At 48.2% G+C, this 18,452-nt stretch overlaps 1 protein-coding gene across 1 annotated transcript in view; it reads right to left on the bottom strand.

Moving 5' to 3' along the window:
- Window positions 1–9,685: 9,685 nt before the first annotated feature.
- Window positions 9,686–18,452, bottom strand: part of GNS (glucosamine (N-acetyl)-6-sulfatase) — a 28,044-nt gene continuing 19,277 nt past the window's right edge. The window contains exons 11-14 of the mRNA XM_004700478.2: window positions 17,094–17,201; window positions 15,896–16,006; window positions 13,884–14,044; window positions 9,686–12,279 (exon numbers count right to left, since the gene is read on the bottom strand). Coding sequence (XP_004700535.1) covers window positions 12,201–12,279; window positions 13,884–14,044; window positions 15,896–16,006; window positions 17,094–17,201 — 459 coding nt within the window. The 3' untranslated portion in view covers window positions 9,686–12,200. The remainder of the gene's footprint in view (window positions 12,280–13,883; window positions 14,045–15,895; window positions 16,007–17,093; window positions 17,202–18,452) is intronic.

The raw sequence follows: 18,452 nt of genomic DNA, 5'->3' as shown, positions 1-18,452 counted from the left end.
TTTTCTTTCTCTTTTTTAAACTGTAGAATTTATATTTATGAAAATGATTGTGGATACTTAATATTTTAGGAGAGTGTATGGCAGCCAACATTTTGGGGAAACTGGTTGTAATCATACAAGGGATGAGGATATCTTGATGAATAATGCCCTGGCATTCTTTAATATCTGTATTCATATACACTTTTATAGTGTTTTCCAGAGTGTATTTTGTGGTTGGATATATATATATATATATATACAGCAAAACACCGACCAATGCAACAGTTGTACACGCACGGTTTGTGACGTTCTAATGAGTTGTGTGACCATTCTCACCTTCCTGTTCTGAGTGCTCCCCCTTCACTAACATCAGTCCACAGCTTCCCTGAGGTGCCTCTAATTTTTTTAGTTGTAGTCACTTTGGTCCCACATAGGTAGTTATTTGAAAAAATAATACTCAAGGAAGACTCTTAATAGTGAAGCTAAGCTATTCAGATGACTATTTAAGATGACTTTCAGCAGTTATTTCCATTTAATGTGTTTAAAAATGATCTCCCGGATACAGTTTCAGGACTACATCTAACCTATCTGGCTCCAGAAAGTTGGGATCATGAAGATTTGAATTTGTATTTTTCACCCCTTTGGGTAGGCTTGCCCTGTGGAATCATGAATAACAGTGTTCAGTGAGGGTCTCATGGCAAAGAGAGACAGTTGTTTGTGAAGGCAATAAGTCATACGGTCTATACCATTCTCCCATTCTTGACTCTCTTCTGTTACTCCTGCGGATTAGAGACCAATTGTGACTTCAATGGCCTCTTACAAGTTTTTAAGATGCCAGGCTCTGCACTGTGAAGTTGGAGGTAGAACAAAAGCAATGAACATGGTCTTAGGCCAATTACCTGTGACACCCATGTGTTAGGCTGGGTTGTCTAGAGAAACAAAACCAGTGATACTCATGTATGTATAAGAAAGAGCTTCAAATCCTGACGTCATCTTATGTCTAGAAGGCAGCCCAGCCCAGCCCAACTCAAGTCTGTGGGTCTGATGCTACCCAGAGTCCTCTTCAGACTCACAGCTGCAGGCTGATGACACAGAAAGGTGAAGCGGATGCAGGAAGATCACAGGGCTGGGCACAGGGTCACGTGGGTTCAAGGTCAGTGGAAACACAGCAGGGCGCTGACAGCTCTGATGGCAAGCACAGAGTCCCAGCAAGCAGGAAGGTGAAGGGGCAGAGAGAGAGGGGAGGGGTCTCAGTGTCCCCGTTATAAAAAGGCCACACCTCAGGCTGTGACCTGATTGACAGGTTGGAGTCCACCTTTCCCCAAGTGCATAAAATTTAACTGCCACAGCCCAGGAGTCCACTCCCAGGAGTCCACTCCCATGATCCCCTGAGGGGTTTGGCTGTACATGAGCAGCCTCAGCAGCTTTTTTTTTTTCTTTTGCTGTTGATGTAAATGTATCACACGACTTTTGCCAATTCATTCTTTTTTGGGTTTTATTTTCTCTTCTGACAGATTTTGTGTAAATGTTCAATCTAATGACTGCGTCCCCAGGTCTTAGTTAATGTTTGCATGGAATATTATTCTTCCACCCTTTCACTTTCAACCTCCTACTGCCCTTGGCCTTGGAAACAGCATGCTCTAATTCAGTGGTTCTCAGCCTTCCGAATGCCGCCAGCCTTTCACAGTTCCTTATGTTGTGGTGACCCCCCCCAAACATAAAATTATTTTTGTTGCTACTTCACAACTATAATGTTGCTACTGTTATGAATCGGTCGACCCCTGTGAAAGGGTTGTTTGACCCCCAAAGTGTTGCAACCCACAGGCTGTGAACCGCTGCTAGAGTTTTATCATGTTTTCAATGCACTGTGCCGCTCATGGCTGTTTGACGGGCTCAGGTAGTCCATTTCTACTCACGTGATTACTAATGACAGGTGACACCTTCCATTTTGCTGCTTGCTGCCTCCTTTGACCGTTCGCACTGCTTGATGCTGTGTTTTGTTTCTTGTTGCAGGGAGCCTTTGGGTTCCTTTCTTTCCTTCTGGATATTTTCTTAATGATTGCCATGAATGTGACAGTTAGCCGTTTGTCTCTCCAGCATCCTGACTCACGGCAAGCCCACGCGGGTCACTGGTGCACTGTACCCCGTGGGCCTGTGACGTCATATTCCCAGAAGCACATTGCCAGGCCTGTCTGCCAGCGGGCTTCTGGGTGCCCGTGAACTGCTCTCCTTTCAGCAGGTCGTGCTTAACTCTTTGTACCACTCAGGGGCCCGAGTTAATTCAACAACCTCAGAGCTGTTAGGCACTGGTTAGATAAGGCGAGAACAAACATTATGGGTCCTTGAGCTCTTGGAATTCAGGTCCCAGTGAGGAATGCAAGCGGACAAGTGGCAGGAAGGTGTCGAGGGAAGGGTGCTGGGAGAGTGTGTGACCTAGGAAGCCCAAGGAGGCTTTAATAAGGAAATAACCTAGAGCTAACCTGGTAAAGATAAGTGGATCCTCCCTAGCAGAATTCATAGCTTATCTACGTGAAAATTTTTGGCACGATAGGGCACTGATTTGTGCTGGCACCATGGTCTATCAGGGTCACTTCTTGTTCTTTTACTTTTCCTCATGATTAAAGAACTTTAACAGGCCAAGTATTCTCCGAGTTTAAAAGTTCATCTTTGGCAAGTACAAAGGTAAATTTTACAATGGCAATTACTCTGGATCAAATCCAATTTCTATCCTGAGAATTGGAGTTGAGGTTATAACATGACTTGTTGGCTAGCCTCACAGGTGTGTTGTGAGGACCAAATTAGCTAGTAAATAGGAAGGTATACTGTGGGGCTGGTGAATGGTCCTGTTTTCCAAGCTCTTGTTCCCACAGTGGCGGTATGGTGGCTTTCCTAATGGGTCAAGCTGCCCACCCATCATGTTAACACTAAAATTCATCTACAAGCTTGAATTGTGTCCCTCTCAAAACATGAGTCAATTTGGCTGTTCTCATGATTTATGTATACAATGCACTGTACATCCTCACCTCTCCGATGGTAAGGAGGCAGCTATGTTCGTGACACGGGATAGCAATCCAGGATTAGGTTGCCTTTGGACCCAATCTCTTGAGATAGAAAAAAGGACTAAGCAAACAAGCAGGGAGAGAGGGATCTTCTACCACTGAGGAAGAAAAGGTTGGGAACGGACCATGTCATTTGGATCCAGGGTCCCTGCCCTAAAAACTTACACGAGACCCAGGGCAAGATTGATGCCAAGACACATGGCCCTCTCCAAGGGCCCACCGATGCTAATAGGAAAAAAGTAAGCCAACGGCAAAAGTCATCGCGTGAAATGGAACTTCTAGCCTCCCAAACTGCAAGTGAATAACCCTGTTCGCCCAGCTGTGGTCTTTGTGATCACAGCGCTAGAGAACTAAGACAGTGCTCATTTCCAAGAGGGGCCCCGATCAGCTGAACAGGGTTTATTGTTGGCCGGCTTAAAACGAAAACTCACTGCCATCGAGTGGATTCCATTATTGTTGAGGGTCCTTTAAAGTCATGTTGACGGGAGGAATAGTTGTTAAACGTGAAACACCCAGGTTCCAGAGTTTACTGACAACCAAGCGATCTCCATCCGGTGCCTTATGTTTCCAATGAGTCCATCGAAAAGCATTCTCTCTCTCCTGTTAAAATGATGAGTGCCACCACTTTAGGGCCTTGGCCTTGGTTTCTGGTCGTTTGCATGCATATGGACTCCACCCCCGCAGCTTTGGAGACTGGTTCAAGTCTCAGACTCTGTTCGCATCACCCCAGCTGCAGGTGCAAACCGGGCTGAACTAAGCATTTCACAGACGGTCTGTAAAGGGCCACTTCAGGCAGCACTGATATAGGAAGGCAGTGCCTCCTCCAGCAAGTCCTGAAGAGCTGCTTCCTGCCTCTCTTTGCAGCTGGCTGAACCCTTTTAACAGGGCTGCTGGTAGCATTGCGGCAAGGAGAGGAGGGGCCAGGAAACCTGGGGCCCCGCTTTATTTTCACTCCCTGGGCAGAGGACCAGACCGGGCACTAGAGGCTCGTGCTCTGTAGAGGCATCCGTGTCGAAGTGCGGTCTGTGGCTAGGCTGAGCTCCAGGCTGCTAGAAACGCGCTAAATGATCATGTTCATCTGAAACCTAATACAAGTTGCTTCATCTGGGAGAGTGGGAAAGACATGCCTGAAAAACAGCCACTTCCTTAGGCACTCGGGCAGCGCATCTGAGCTACTTTCCCAGTGTTGGGAGGAGTCAAGGAGTCAGTGACTAATGGTTCTGATTTGGACAACAGGTGCTTTCAAAACCCAGCCAGCATCTGGGCGTGTTGCAGCTGCTCTGAGCAGCTCAGCCTCGCTGCTGCGCTCTGCTGCCCCACTTGTGGAGGACGGACTGACCAAGAAGACTTTGATTTGGGGCTGGAACCTGCGTGCCAAGAGGGCCCATTAAAATAGTTTCCACCATGTGCTGAGAACCAATTTATCAAAGACACTTCTAGTCGGTTTTAGTAGCCAGAGCTGGGAGCCAGTGTTTATTTATAGTCTTCAAGTATGTAAAGCACTTTAGAATTTTTTCTTCTTCTTGGGAGAAAGTTAGTTAGAGCCTTAACCACCAATAGCTGTACCCTGCCTCAGGCACTCAGATGTGTTTGTAGTTTCCCAACAAACCAGCCATGGCCATTATGTTAGTCATGTGGGGATGGTGCATAGGAACCATAGTGGCATTGGACCGCTAACCTTGAGGTTAGCAGTTTGAAACCACCTGCTGCTCCTCAGGAGAAAAACGAGGCTTTCTACTCCCACAAAGAGTTACGGTCTTGGAAACCCACAGGGGCAGTTCCACCTTGTCCTATCGAGTCACTGAGTCAGAATTGACTCGATGGCAGTGAGATGTCATTGCATATCAAATTACTACCCCAAAACATAGTCTCTTCAGAGAGTGATGAATTATAAGGTCTCTGTGGGTCAGAAGTTTGGGGTGCAGTTAAGATGTGGACGAGGCCTCCAGTTGTCTTAAGTCTTGATTGGGAAAGGAGGATTTGCTTCCAAGGTGGACACATGGTGGGCAGGTTGTGACTTGTTGGCTGGTTGGGAAGTCCTTCCCCGTAGGGACCTCTAGAGGGCTGCTTAGGGCTTCATGCGATGACAGCAGTTTCCCCCAGAGTGAACGATTCAAAAGACAAGTTGGAAGGGGCCATGTCTATTATGAACTAGCCTCAGGAGTTACCCACCCTGACTTGCACCTTATTCTATTGGTCTTGAAGACCGGCTCTGACACATTGTGGGCGGGGGGTTCTTGGGACCCCTCTTATAGATTGGCTACGATAGCCATACTGGGTGTAGTTAGAGGAGATAGGCAGAGAAAAGCCTGATTTTTCTTCTTTTTCAGCAGCTGTGATGTGAAGCAGGTAAAAAGCCACTTGAGTGATGATGCAGTAGAACCCTGGTATTCGACTGCGTCAGTACTTGACATTGTCGGATTCAATGCGAAATGTCGAGAAAATTCTGTCGGAGCTCAAACAAAATCTGACCCAACACATGTGATTTTTGTAAACTAAAGCAGTTCGTGCTTCGGACACCCGGTGTTAGTTGGCGTTGTTAGTATGCGTTGTTTAAACCTTTTGCAGCTGTGTTCCAAGTGTTTTGCTATAATTTTCTTAGTTTTTGTGGCTTTTTGGGTCCTAAGAGAGTCTTTTGAAAAGAATCATTATGATTATTATCTGTTTAGTATCGATATTGTTGATGATAATTTAGTAAACCCTTTTAGAAAACAGTTAAGGAAATGCCAACAGAAGACCACATTAGACAAAAATTTTTTTTTTTTTTAGAGAAAGCCAGCCAGGTCCTGGGAAAAAAGGCAAAGGGGAAAACTCCTGAAAAGCAGCTAGCAGTGGATTTTATGGAAGGGGGAACTCCTTCACACAATGACTCTCTCTCCAGACCTCCTCTCCACATCCGTGTCCACAGATCCAGATCCTCGTCCATCTCAAGGTATGTGCCATACTGTAGTTAAAAACATTTTTTAAATGTTGTGTTTCTTATTTAAATTATAATATTGAACGCTGAACTCATTTACTTTGAAATTTCTGTGTTATGTTTTGTGCAAAAAGGCAAGGTTAGGGTAAAAACTTGGTGATCAAGAGTGGATTAATACATTTTCAGTTATTTCTTATGGGAAAAATTGATTCGGAACTCGACTGCATTACCTGTCGATGCTCCTTCTAGAACGGATTAGCCTCAAGGTCTGGGGTTGTAGTGTAGAATTCTTTAGTCTGAGTCAGTTTTTCTGTGTGGGAAACAGAGTCAAGTTCTCCTTTCAACTATCTACAGAATAAAGACAGGAAAAGACTGGCTTTTTGATATATTTTCAAAGTTAGTACTGAGATACATGATGAGCTGGGGGTGGTTTCTTACAAAGCAAGCCGAGGGCAACAGGAAGATTGCTTTGCAGATGGATTCTGGGCTCCCACTTAACTCTAGCCCCAATCCCAAAACAGTTCTGCTAACATGGCCCTGCTCGATACTCAGCTTCATGAAGAGATCACTGAAGATAAGGGTGCCATAGCAAAGTGTGGTGAAGAAAACAGATGGTGCCTGGACGTCTATTGGAATAATGTCTGGGGTCTTATAGGCTTGTACACAAACAGGCAGCCATCTAAACGAGGAATCCATACGGAAGAAGCATACCAGCCTGTGTGATCGAAGATTTGTACCAGGCTATGAAGGACATGAACCCCAAACCTCTCTGCAGAGTAGTCAGATTAAACCTCTGGCAGACCCGCTAAGGGTCTCGAAAAACTTTACCATCTGATAGAGATCATTGTGATTGTACTGGATCTAACTTGATACTTGGTCAGTTGACCTCCTTCTTGATCCAACCTGAGATGGTTCTAGGTGGAAGGATCTCTTGCTAGAACCATGACAAAAATTTCTTCCCTGGATTTTTAAATATTTACGATGGTCTTTTCTTTCTTACTCATTTGGATTTTTATTTTTATCTTTTTATTATTCTATCTTTACCACTTTGGTATTTTTGTTTTTTACTGTTTCTTTTTGGTTTCCCAGTTTGTGAAGCACAGAAGCATAGAGATAATAACTGGTGCAAGGGTTTACAGGGGTGTAGGGGTGGCGGGGTGGGAGATCTGGAGAGTGAGGGGGTTGGGGAACAAACCATGAATATGGGAGGGAGAGGGAGCACCAGAACTGTGACTGTACAACTCATTTTAAAAGCGATTTCACCATGGACATTTATATGTGAATTCTGTATCAAGAAAATCACGGGGGCGGGTGGGGGGGCGTTGTAAGAAACCAAATGTGAAGGAGAAAGCGCTGTTGTGCAGGGGTGTGGAGTTGATGTCAGTGGTGGGAGAAGAATTCGGGAAAGATCAATAGTGGCTGCATAGCACGAAGAGTTTAATCATTGACACGGAATTATAGAAGGTGTGGAATTGGAGATTGTTCTGTTGTGTATATTTTAGCCACAATTAGAAAAATATGAATAATTACATGAATAAGTGACTACAAGGAAGAAAAAATGATCTAGAATTGAATATGACAATTATACAACTCTTCTTGATATGACTGAATTGTATGACGTGTGGAGAAAGTACTAATAGAAATGTTACAAAGGGAGACGAGCGATGGCTTTGAAGCCAGATCCTCACTCAAATCCTGTCTGTGACGAGCTGGCTTTGTGTGCTTGAGTAGACTGGGCTGAGGGAAATATCACCCCATCTTTCCCAAGGAGCTGTTGTCATCAGATCCATATTTACAAGCACCCTCTGTAGCTCGCCCCTAGGGAACCTATTAGTGTCAGAGTGTCAAGTTGGACATATGTGGACCTCAAATCTCAATGGCAGAAAGTAGCCACAAAATCTCAAAGACTGAAAATGAGAACAGTCCTCTACTCTGCCACATTCTAGAAGCCGCCTCCCATGTCTCACCATCTAAACCTTCCGGAGCAGCTTCTAGCACCTCAGCAGAGGCCGCAATGCAATGCTTTCAGCCTGTGTCCTTGGGGCTCTCTAGTTGGCTCACCAGTCTTTATAATCCACTGGTGGGGGAGAGAGGGATGAAACGAAGCCCGGTTCTGTACAGAATCCACTGGGCTGGGACAGGCTTGGTGAGCATTGGTGGGATGTGACAAAAGTGGACTCATCTGGGTACATCACGAGTTCCCTCCTCCTTGGGGGTCACTCAGCACAGGGCTTCTATCCCCTGTCCCGTTGCTCTAGTATGTAGACCAGGGTGGGCAGGCTCCAGCCCATGGGCCCTATCAGGCTTGTAAAATCAGTAGCAGCTCACACCTCACAAACAAGCAATTCCAGTCATATTAGGGGTGAGTTAATGTTTGATCAGTACGACTTGTGAATGATATTCTATCCAAATGGCCTTTGGCAGGAAAAAAAGGTTCCCCAACCCTGATTTAGACAAAGGTCAAACCATTCCCACAGTAACAGGTACCAAGGGCATTTAACTGCATAGCATCTTTCCCCTCTTCACTTCTAGATGTCTTGAAATCGAAAAGGCTGGCCAGTACCTGTCATTCTTACTTATCCCACAGTTGCTTGGGCTTGATCTCCAGGTAAAGAACTCTCCTTAAAGCATTCAGGTCTATAACTGCTTCTTGGCCTGATCTGTTCTTCAGACCTTATGGAGGGAGAAGGGTAGAGCATGCGGCTAGGTGAGTCCCTGCTGTGGAACAGCTGATAGTTATTGGGAGGCAATTCACAATGGCTCCTGACCATCCCTGCTTGTTCTTGCTGGGTCTGCTAAGAATCAAGGCCCTGATGGTTTCTGTACCTATTTCTCAAGGTGGTGTTGGCAGTGAGCAACCTGGAGGGATGAGGTACTGTGTTAGTCTTCTAGGAGGAATGGCAGTTTCCCCAAGCTCCGTGTCCTTGCCCTGTAACAAAATCCACAGCATGTGCAGGCATCCATCTGCCGGGGCCTTTCGAGGTCCTCCTGTGGGACCCCAGGCCAACTGACACATTCATGCTGTGTGTGGTCTGTCTTCCGTCGCCATCCATGAAACAGAAATAGACTTGCTTCTGTGGAGGGTAAATACTCAAGTCCCAGGTCTTAAACCAGTAAGCTTAGCATTGTGGTATGCCCACATTTCCTGTTTCTTAGATGGTATTATCTGGCAACTTTTATGGGTATGAGGCGTCCTACAAGCCAAGAGTCGGCAAATAACAGCCAGCCCGTGTTTCTGTATAAACTTTTATTAGACCACAGCCCCTTGTTTACGTAGCAACTATGGTTACATCTGTCCAACAATAGTAGTTGTGACAGAGAACATATGGTTTGTCAGCCAGAAATATATACTATTTGGTCCTTTCAGGAAGTTTGCTGCACCCACGTACAAAGCCATTCCTCCATTAGAACATTAGGTCATATGTCTTGACACCAAAGACGGAGCAGCTTGGAAGGTGAGCTCACTCTATTTTATAGCCAGCCAAGGTAAAAATCGCTTTCCAAAGCTGTGAATGAATCATCGTTCATCAAGAAAGGTTTTCTACACCGGGCTCCATTCTGGGCTTGGCCTGTAGGGACCAGGTGTAGGGGTGGCACCCGGACAGAGCTCAGCCTTCAGGGAGGGGGACAAGCCCAGTCGCACCAGTGACATGTTGAGCAGCAGGAAAACAATGGAAAGCATCTTCTCAGCATTACTATTTGGGCACCGGAACAAAGGACACACTTCCACTAGACACAGAAATACATTTTAATTCATTGAAAAGTGCAGCAGTGAACAGGGTCCTTTGAAGGGCACTTTCTAGGTCGAACGACTGAGATGACACAGAGCAAGGGCAGAGGGACTTTCAGAACAGGTGATTCAACGGGGGAATTCAGCACATTCGAGTGGTGCTAAAGTGGTGCAGGTGAGAGAACCACGTGTGCCGCCTCCTTCCCTCCCACGAACGAACGAACGAACGAACGGGTCAGCACAAACCAGCCCTGGCTTTCTCCGAGGAAGGGGCCCCGCGCAGCTTTGCTCCCTCATCCTTTCACTTAGACACTTAAACATTTTAAGAACGCTATCATTCTATTTTAAATGTGTATCTGTATAAAATATTTAAAAGAAAACCACCTTATTGTTTGTCAATTAAAAAGTATTTGTGACAGCACCATTTGTCAAATTCCAAGATGCTCACAAGGTTGCTCCCTAGTTGGTAACTGACTTTGGGAGCGCTTTGTAGTAAGAACTCTAAGGCAAAACCCTACTCGTGTCCAAGGCCTCCGTTCGTTCTACAGCCCACGACGCCAGTCAGCCAGACGTGGACCTGGCCTTGATGAAAGAGGGAAATCAGCGAACTCTTGCGTGAACACAGGTGAAGCAGGCACGGAAAGCCTCTCACAGTGGGTCACTCCTACACATTCTATACGCTGGGGGCAGCTTGCAGTCTGGTAGGCTATAATCTGAGGTCCGTGGGTCACTCCTACACACATTCTATACGCTGGGGGCAGCTTGCAGTCTGGTAGGCTATAATCTGAGGTCCGTCTCTCAGGTTGTTTTGGAGGTCCACAGGGAGTGCCCACCCGGAAGTCGCTGACTTGCAGAGCAGAGTGGCAGAGATGCCATCGGACACTGGCTTGCTCCACTCGGAGGACAGCACCTGCTTCTAGAACCAACAACCAAAGATTGAATGAGGGGGTGCCGCAATCCCAGACCTGGTTGGAGCTGGCTTCTTATTTGGGGGTCACTGTGGTCCCCCTTCAATCATCCTGCCGTTCACGGAGAATGTTGCAGGAGAGAGCCGATACCCATATTCCGCAGTGCAGTTTGGCTGTTCGCATACTTTCTAGAACTACTTTCTTTGCCTAAAACATTCCCTTGCTTGCTTCACCTCCGGAGAGCCCCCGGGTGCTGCGCTCACTGGAGGTACAGGGTAACCCGTGGCCGGCTGAAACTCCAGGAGCACAGTTAACTTGTGGTCGTGTCTCACCAACAAAAGTGCTCAAAGCTCAACAGAAGAACTGAAATGAAGCCAAAGCGAAAACCACTTATCGCCCAAGTTGAGCAGCCCTGGCTCCTTTTCCTCACTTGCTGCTCCACCACAATCGGTCTTCTGATGCCGAAAGCAGCCGTGATTGGGCTGGTCCCGCGGGGGTGGCCGCGACAGTGAGGAGACCCAAGGAGACCTGATTTTGACAGAGGGATACTGAATGGGGACCAGAGACTCCAAGAACTCAGGGACCTAAAGATGGAGCCTCCCAAGCGCCACAGTACTTTGTATCTCCCATCAACTAAGAGGATTTTTTACATCTTAACACAATTGCAAGAGAATTGCAACCAGCTGCTGAGAGTCTAAATAACTTCACACAAACCCAAGGCGCCAGGTGCCATGCTGCAGACACTTGGCTCACCCCAGGGCAGCCCTTCAACTGCCTGCGTGGGCGTGCCTTCTCTAGAAGGCCATCAGAAACGCTGCCTTCCCCACCCTGCCGCCACCGAGGGAAGGACAGACCGGAAAGGGAAAGGGGCCCTCCTGCTGTGGCCCGGGTTCTGGGAGATTCGCCCGTGGGCAGGAGGCGGCCGTACTTCAGCAAGTGATGCTGCTTCGGTTTCATCTTCGGAGCAGTTAGAAATCAAAAACAAGCATGCAAACCACGCCCCCACGGTTTGGTTGGCAGGTTTAGGATTTGCAACCTGACCACAGGGTGATGGGCAGGCAGGAAATGTACCCTTAAAGTTTACTGATCTAAAAGCAATGCTACTGCGCCAGCTCTGTTGTTTTGTTTGTTTTTAAGCCACGTTAGTATTTTTTGCTAGTGAAGGGCTCAATGTGGAATGCTCTTGTAAGTCCTTGGCTTTGGGACCAAGGTATATGCCAAAATAATTTTTTTGGAATTTTTTTTCTTTTTGCCCTACAGTATTGCCATTGATCTGAGTCAGTTTACAAGTTCAGACTTTGACACATAGGGTAGAATCAAGGATGGTGGCCCCGTGACAGAAAAGATAGGGCAAGAGCAAAGACCTCAGGTGAGCTCATGACTGGCGGACTGGAGGGGCCCAGGGCAGCCCCACCCACCATGGGGTTAGAGGTCACAGTTGCACACATTGCACGAGGAAGTCAGCTGATGGGGCTTTCAAACAGGACTGAACACAAAGCCAGAAACTCCTCCAGGCGTGGTCTTGAAGACTAGCTACAGACACCTACTGCAATCACTTCATCAGAAAGAGGCGTGCAGGGATCCAACTGCAGAGGCTGGGTGTGTCGCTACAGAGTCTGTTTAGAGAACCTTCGAGTCCTGACACTGCCGTGATTGCTGAACATGAGGCGAGGGTCAAATCTGTACCTGGAGGGGAAAGAAGCCACAAGTACCACGTGAATTCTCGTGAGCCTCAGAGCCTTTCATTCAGAAGATCACTGCTTGGAAAGGATGGCAGGGCAGGCTCTAGGAGGACCAATGAAATCGCCAGGAGGGACTCTAAAGGGCGCGTTCATAGCGGAAGACGTAAGCATTCGCTAATTAAAATTTAAAATGGAAGAGAAAACTGGGTAACGTCCATCTTGGAAGGGAAGCAGATTTGGGGCTGCTTTGCGGGGCGGTGGAAGAGCGAACTGTATGAGGGTGTGGGGAAGAGTGGAAGCCTGGCTGAACGCCCGCTGGCTGTTTCCAAGTTTCTTTACAGAGAGACACACGGACTGTGTTAGAGGACAGGCCTGGCGTTGAATTTGGCTCCGGGCTGGGACCAGTCATTGGCCTGACTGCCTACAAACAGGGGAATTCAAGGCAGTCTTCAACAGGGAAAATACTACTAGCGATCCCTACTTTTAATTTCCTGATCTCTATGGCCATGGGCTCTATACACAAGGTTCAAATATCACAGTCTAAAATACATGTTCTACCACCCAAACTTCTCTGCTTCCCTCTCCCCGTCACGACTTCTTGAGACTGAGGCAGGCATCATTGAACCCACAGGTGGTGAAATCCACGGCAGCTTGCCAATGGGTGAACTTCTTCCCTGCCTATCGCCGTCACATTAGGACTGAGAACTGAAGCAATCCTTTCCCAGGGGAAGTCTCATTTTAACTTCATGAATACAATCTTCAGGCAAAAATAAGTGACAAGCTCCTTGCCCTCCCACACATCGCAGTGGAGCCGCTTCTAACTCATAGAAACCCCACAGGGCCTCTAAGACGGTCCATCTTTGCAGGAGCAGACAGCCTCCATGTGCTCCTTCAGAGAGGCTGGTGGGTTTGAACCACTGCCCTGTGGTGAGCCGCCCAGTGCATTAGCCGCTGTGTCACCAGGGCTTCTTGCCATAGGGAGCTCACGTGTGTGGTGTACTGTCAACCAGTGTTACTAATGAAAAGCCGCTTTTTCAGAGGTCAGGAGTGGGAGAACAGGCCTGAGGTTGTGGGTGACATTGGTCTATCCTTATACCTCCACAGTTCACTGTGGGTTTGTTTGTTTTCACGTTGAAGCACTCATAACTTGCTTTTCATCGTGCATATTCAGAGTATTAAATTTACTGGCAAGCCTATTCATCTCTGCAGTTGTGTTCTCCACAGAATTAAAATAAAGGCACTTTCTCTTGGGAGTCCTTGGGTACAATGGTGTACTGGGCCAAAGGTCACTTTAAAGAAGCCCCAGGTGCCACCTGTGCTGCCAAATGGTCCCACCACAGACAAGCAGACCCAGGGAAGGAAGGAGAGAGTCCCATTGGGAGGGAGGGAGGCAGGGCCTCCAGCTGGAGCTGAGCGGCAGGGCAGTGGACAGCGAGCTTCTACCGGTTTCAAGCCCAGCACAGATGGCTACTGCACTGAGACAGCAGGATGATACAGCTCAAGGCAAAGCAAGAGCCCCATCTGGAAGGCTCCCTCTGTCTCCCAGAAGAGCGCGACGGCCAGTGGCAGCCTGGCCTGGTGAGGCCATGGAAGGAAAGGGACACTTACCTGGGGTCAAAAACCCCTGGCGTGCGACAGGTTGGTCCGGAACAGGACTGTAACATCATCAGCCGATAGTTCATCTTTCCCAAGAGCTCGGGGTCGATGGTTTTAGCGATGTTGGTTATTTGGTGTGGGTCTGCAGTCAGGTTGTAGACCTCCACGAACACCTACAAGGCAGGAATGCCCGGAGGAAGACGTGAAAGAGGGCCCTGCTTGGCGAACACTCCCTGCAGGGCCAGGAGACAGACAGCATCTGCTCTCGAGAGCTTCAAAGAGCCGAAGTGCCGACCGCAGACAATGGAGCATCTGTTGTAGGGTTCAGTTACCTCAGGGCCCACAGCCCATATGCCGGTCAGGCACCCCTAGCACACCCGGTCTGTGCCTTCGGCAGTCAGGCAGTGGGGAGGGCAGATACTAGCCTGTATAATCCAAGCAGAGCCAAAAGGCAGGGCCCTCGAATGGCAAAGACTCAGAAAGAAGAACTTAGTGACCACGGTGCTGAAGTGAGCATCAACATTGGAAGGTGAGTTCTGCCTTTAGAGAGTGATCAATCTATTAAAGACGGACATGCGAAACTTCACAGTTGTGCTATTCATATGCTAGGTTTTCTCATTTTAAAAAGCCGTTTTAGATGTATACTACCAATGTGACAAAATGCATTACCAATGATCACATCTACCGTGACTCATAGAACCCCGTGGGGCAGGTTTCTGAGGCGGCTTGGTCAGGGCCGCTGGGTGGGCTCAGATCACTGCCGTCCCACTGACAGTCGAGACGGTCTCTTCTCTCTCTCTTTCACGTTAGATGAGTCTAGTGTAAGAATTTCTCCCCTCTCCTTGTTTGCTCTTCTCCAATTTGGAGTCAAATGGGAGACTAGGAAAACACTAGGTCAATTTTGCCTAAACCGGCTTCAAAGAGCTGCCCTCAGTTTACCGCTTATAAACCCCAAAACGAACCTCATGGCCACTGAGTCAGTGCCAACTGACAGCAACCGTACAGGGCAGGGTAGCACTGCCCCATGTGGATTCCCAAGACTGCCGCTCTTGATGGCGGTGGAAAGCGCCATTTCTCTCCCGAGGAGAAGCCGATGGTTTCAAGCTGCTGACCTGGCGGTGAGCAGACCTTCGTGTGATACACTCTCTATATATCTCCAGGACTTCATATAGAACGCAAGTATCTACCAGTGATTTCCAGATGGAACACATCTGTAAAGCGGCTGGGTAAGCCGTCGTCAAGTGTAAGGGCTCCGATCAAGCAGTGATGCAGCTGATCAGCATGGGTAAGGGGCACAGGAGCCAAGTTGGCGAAGGCGTCTCAGGAGGAAGGGACTTGACCCAGGCTGAGAAGGTGTTCCCACCACCTGTGGTCAGAAGGGCACTGGTGCTGCCAACAGAATGGCAGAGTAAGTCAATGAATTTGGCAAGACACGGGTCAGTCTCTTCCGGGAGTGGGGTGGGAGGTGGGGAAGGGGGTACTGCCAAATGGAGCAAGGTGAGCACATGCTACAGAATCACAAGCGGTTTCTGACAAGCCAGACTGAGATGTGCGGCAAGAAGCCGTCGGCGCCCAAGGATGGTGCTTCTGGGTTCTGCTGGGAGCCCTACTGCTGACCCACGTGAGCACCAGAAGATCCGTCTGGGATGGGCACAGAGTGTCTGAACAAGCTGGCGCTGGGACGCTGACAGGGAATGGCCCGATGGGGCTCACAGCTGTCAGGGCAGCTGATGGATCAGGCCCGTGTTGTCGGGAAAGAGTGAGCTGTGTATTTCAAGTGCGTGTGTCTGGGTGGTGGTAGTAGTGGCTACAGTCCTCTCTGGAAAGGCCAGCTAGAAAAGCGGCAGATGGGGCCTTAGAGGATGGCTTCTCTGACTGGAAGGACCCCTGGGATGCAGCAGAGCGAAGGAAAAGGTCTTTCTTGGGGAGCATCCTGAGAACTGCTCTCGTCACCAGCCCAAAGGAGTGACGCACTGGCCAGACACAAAGGGGTGGGGGAAGCAACAGGGAGAAGGTGGCCTTACCTCCTGATCATCAAACTCGCAATACTGTAAGTTCCACGAGGTTGACATGGTCCTGACACAAGCGTAGGTGTTGTTATATGCGTCTTCACACACGCAGTCTGGGAAGCATTGCTGTGGGGACACGCACCAGGTCAGCGAATGCACTTCTCCCGCAGTAACAAATGCCTAGCGGCCTAGAGGGGCAACCCAACGGGGGAAGGCAGCCGTGCAGTTGCACAGAAACGAGGAAGACTCCCACAGAGGAGCCAACCAGCGGTCTGAGGCTTTGCTAGAGGACTAACTTGATTAGAGGATGGCTGCCTGCCGAAAGCTGACTCATCTGACAGGAGCGCCTTTATAAGGCCTGGGCTGCCGAGAGAAGGGGTCCCTATGCAGACAGGAGTCACCTCGGAGGAGTCTGAGCAACTGTCTTCCTCAAGGGTTGCAGGAGGAGGAGAACATCACGGGGAATTAATCACCTGCACTTTCATAGGAGTATTCTGATTTATCAGCCAGTCGGACTTCTCCCTAACTTATTCCCTCATGTCTCCCAGAGCCTCTAATATAGTCTGGGCTGTGTCTTTACTAAATTGTAACACTGTGGTGTTAGGAGAACTGACTCCAGATCGAAGCTTATTCCCCACAGGGCTGTCTCCGCCTCCGTGAGCAGCCTGCTTGCTACCAAAGTGTGGCACTTGCAGTGACACGTCCCCAGTGGAAGCTGCCACTGATGAGGATATCCCTGAACAGGAAGATGCAGATACTGGAGGGGATGGGGACCCGGCATTGCTAAGCACATGGGCAGGTCGCTACATGCGTGATCAACAACTGGGAGATTTCAAAGGCACATTCTGACGACAGGTCAGCAGCAGCACTTTCTGCAGTAGTCCAGCTACTAACTATCCAAGTCAAGTGACCAAGACGGAGAAGCAGAGCTCAGGGTAAAGGTTCCAAGACTTGAGCACCTATAGCGGTGGTTCTCAACCTTCTTCATGCCGTGACCCCTTCAGACAGTTTTTCATGTTGTGGTGACCCCCAACCATAAAATTATTTTCGTTGCTACTTCATCATTGTAATTTTGCTACTGTTATGAATCGGACGACCCCTGTGAAAGGGTCGTTCGACCCCTCAAAGGAATTGAGATCCACAGGTTGAGAACCGCTGACCTAGAGCAACGCTGTATGTGTTTGCCACGAAAAGGCTGCCTGAGCCAACTCACCGATACTCCAGGACCCACGGAAGGGCAGGTTGGGTCTGAGACATTGTGTCCTTCTCCTTGATATTCGACCAGGATGTCTGATCGCCAGGTCAGGTTACCAGCGCCTCTCTAGAGACAAGAGAAAGGTGGTTTGGGTCAGGTATGGACACCCTGTGATGAGGATCACGGAACTATCTACCCCACACAACCTAAGGGCTCAGGAGAAAACCTTTCTTGGGCTCTGCATTCAGGAACTAAAAGGGAATGACTCGAGTGGATGCATGTGAAGGCTTCTGAGCACGTGTTTGCTGTTTACAGAGCCTGTCCACGTGATGGGTTGAACACTTCATAGTCACTCTCCAAGGCTACTGCGCGTTTCCATCTGTGAAGAGCAGGCAACGGGAAGTCACAGGGGTTTGGGAGCGGGGAAGGAACGCAGTCAAGCCCCCCAGTGTGTACTGGGCACATTATTAATGGAGGGCATCACACTGACCCTGAGAATGGTTGTCACTGGTCTAGATGCTGACAGTGGGCTTCGGCTGCTGTGTTCCACAGGGCTGACCCCGGCTGGCTGGCTGCATGGAGAGTTCCCAGCTTTTCTCCCTGGTCTGTCTTGGTCACAAGGCGGTGTCTTAGAAAAGGCAGCCCAGTGGACTGACTCACGGATTCAATGCAATTTCCACCAGAAGCTCCGTATGCCTTTTTCAGGGCATCCAAAAAGCTGACTGTGACATTAGGATGGTGGATGCATAGAAGAGTTTGACAGGTTTATGATAAATGCCTCCTTTACTTACGCTTTTACTTTAGCACCTCTGACATAACCCCGACACTGGCTTTTGGCCATTTCTAGTCTCTGTGACTTGACTAGTCGTGTCTGTCTTGAAGCGGTACAGCTAGAATACTCCGTGGAAGGAGGGTGGTCTCCTCACCCTCCACTCCTGTCTTGGGCATTCAGAGAAAGTCAGCTGCATGCCTCCTGCCAAGTTAGCCAGATGAGTGAGGCCCAACCCAAGAAGGTAATCGGAACAAGCTGAATGTCTACATCCATGTGCTGAACCAAAGGGCTTTTTGTTCGTGTTTCTGGGCTTAGTATTTTTAAAGATTGTGTCATGTACACAGATGAACCATTTTTATTTTATTTTATTTATTTATCTATCTATCCGTCTATCTATTTATTTAATTTAATTTAATTATTATTATTATTTTTTAATCAATTTATTGGGGCTCATACAATTCATCACAATACATAGATCAATTGTGCAAAGCACATCTATACATTCATTGCCCCCATCATTCCCAAAATTCGCTTGCTTAAGGGTATAGAATTTAAAACACTGGTGGGAAAAAGAAATTATACAATTATAGGCCGGTGATAAACTA

This window comes from Echinops telfairi, unplaced genomic scaffold (assembly GCF_000313985.2).
Source record: "Echinops telfairi isolate 266 unplaced genomic scaffold, ASM31398v2 ScPeMD7_2;HRSCAF=8, whole genome shotgun sequence".
Classification (NCBI taxonomy): Eukaryota; Metazoa; Chordata; class Mammalia; order Afrosoricida; family Tenrecidae; genus Echinops; species Echinops telfairi.
This window is presented reverse-complemented; position numbering and strand designations above follow the sequence as displayed.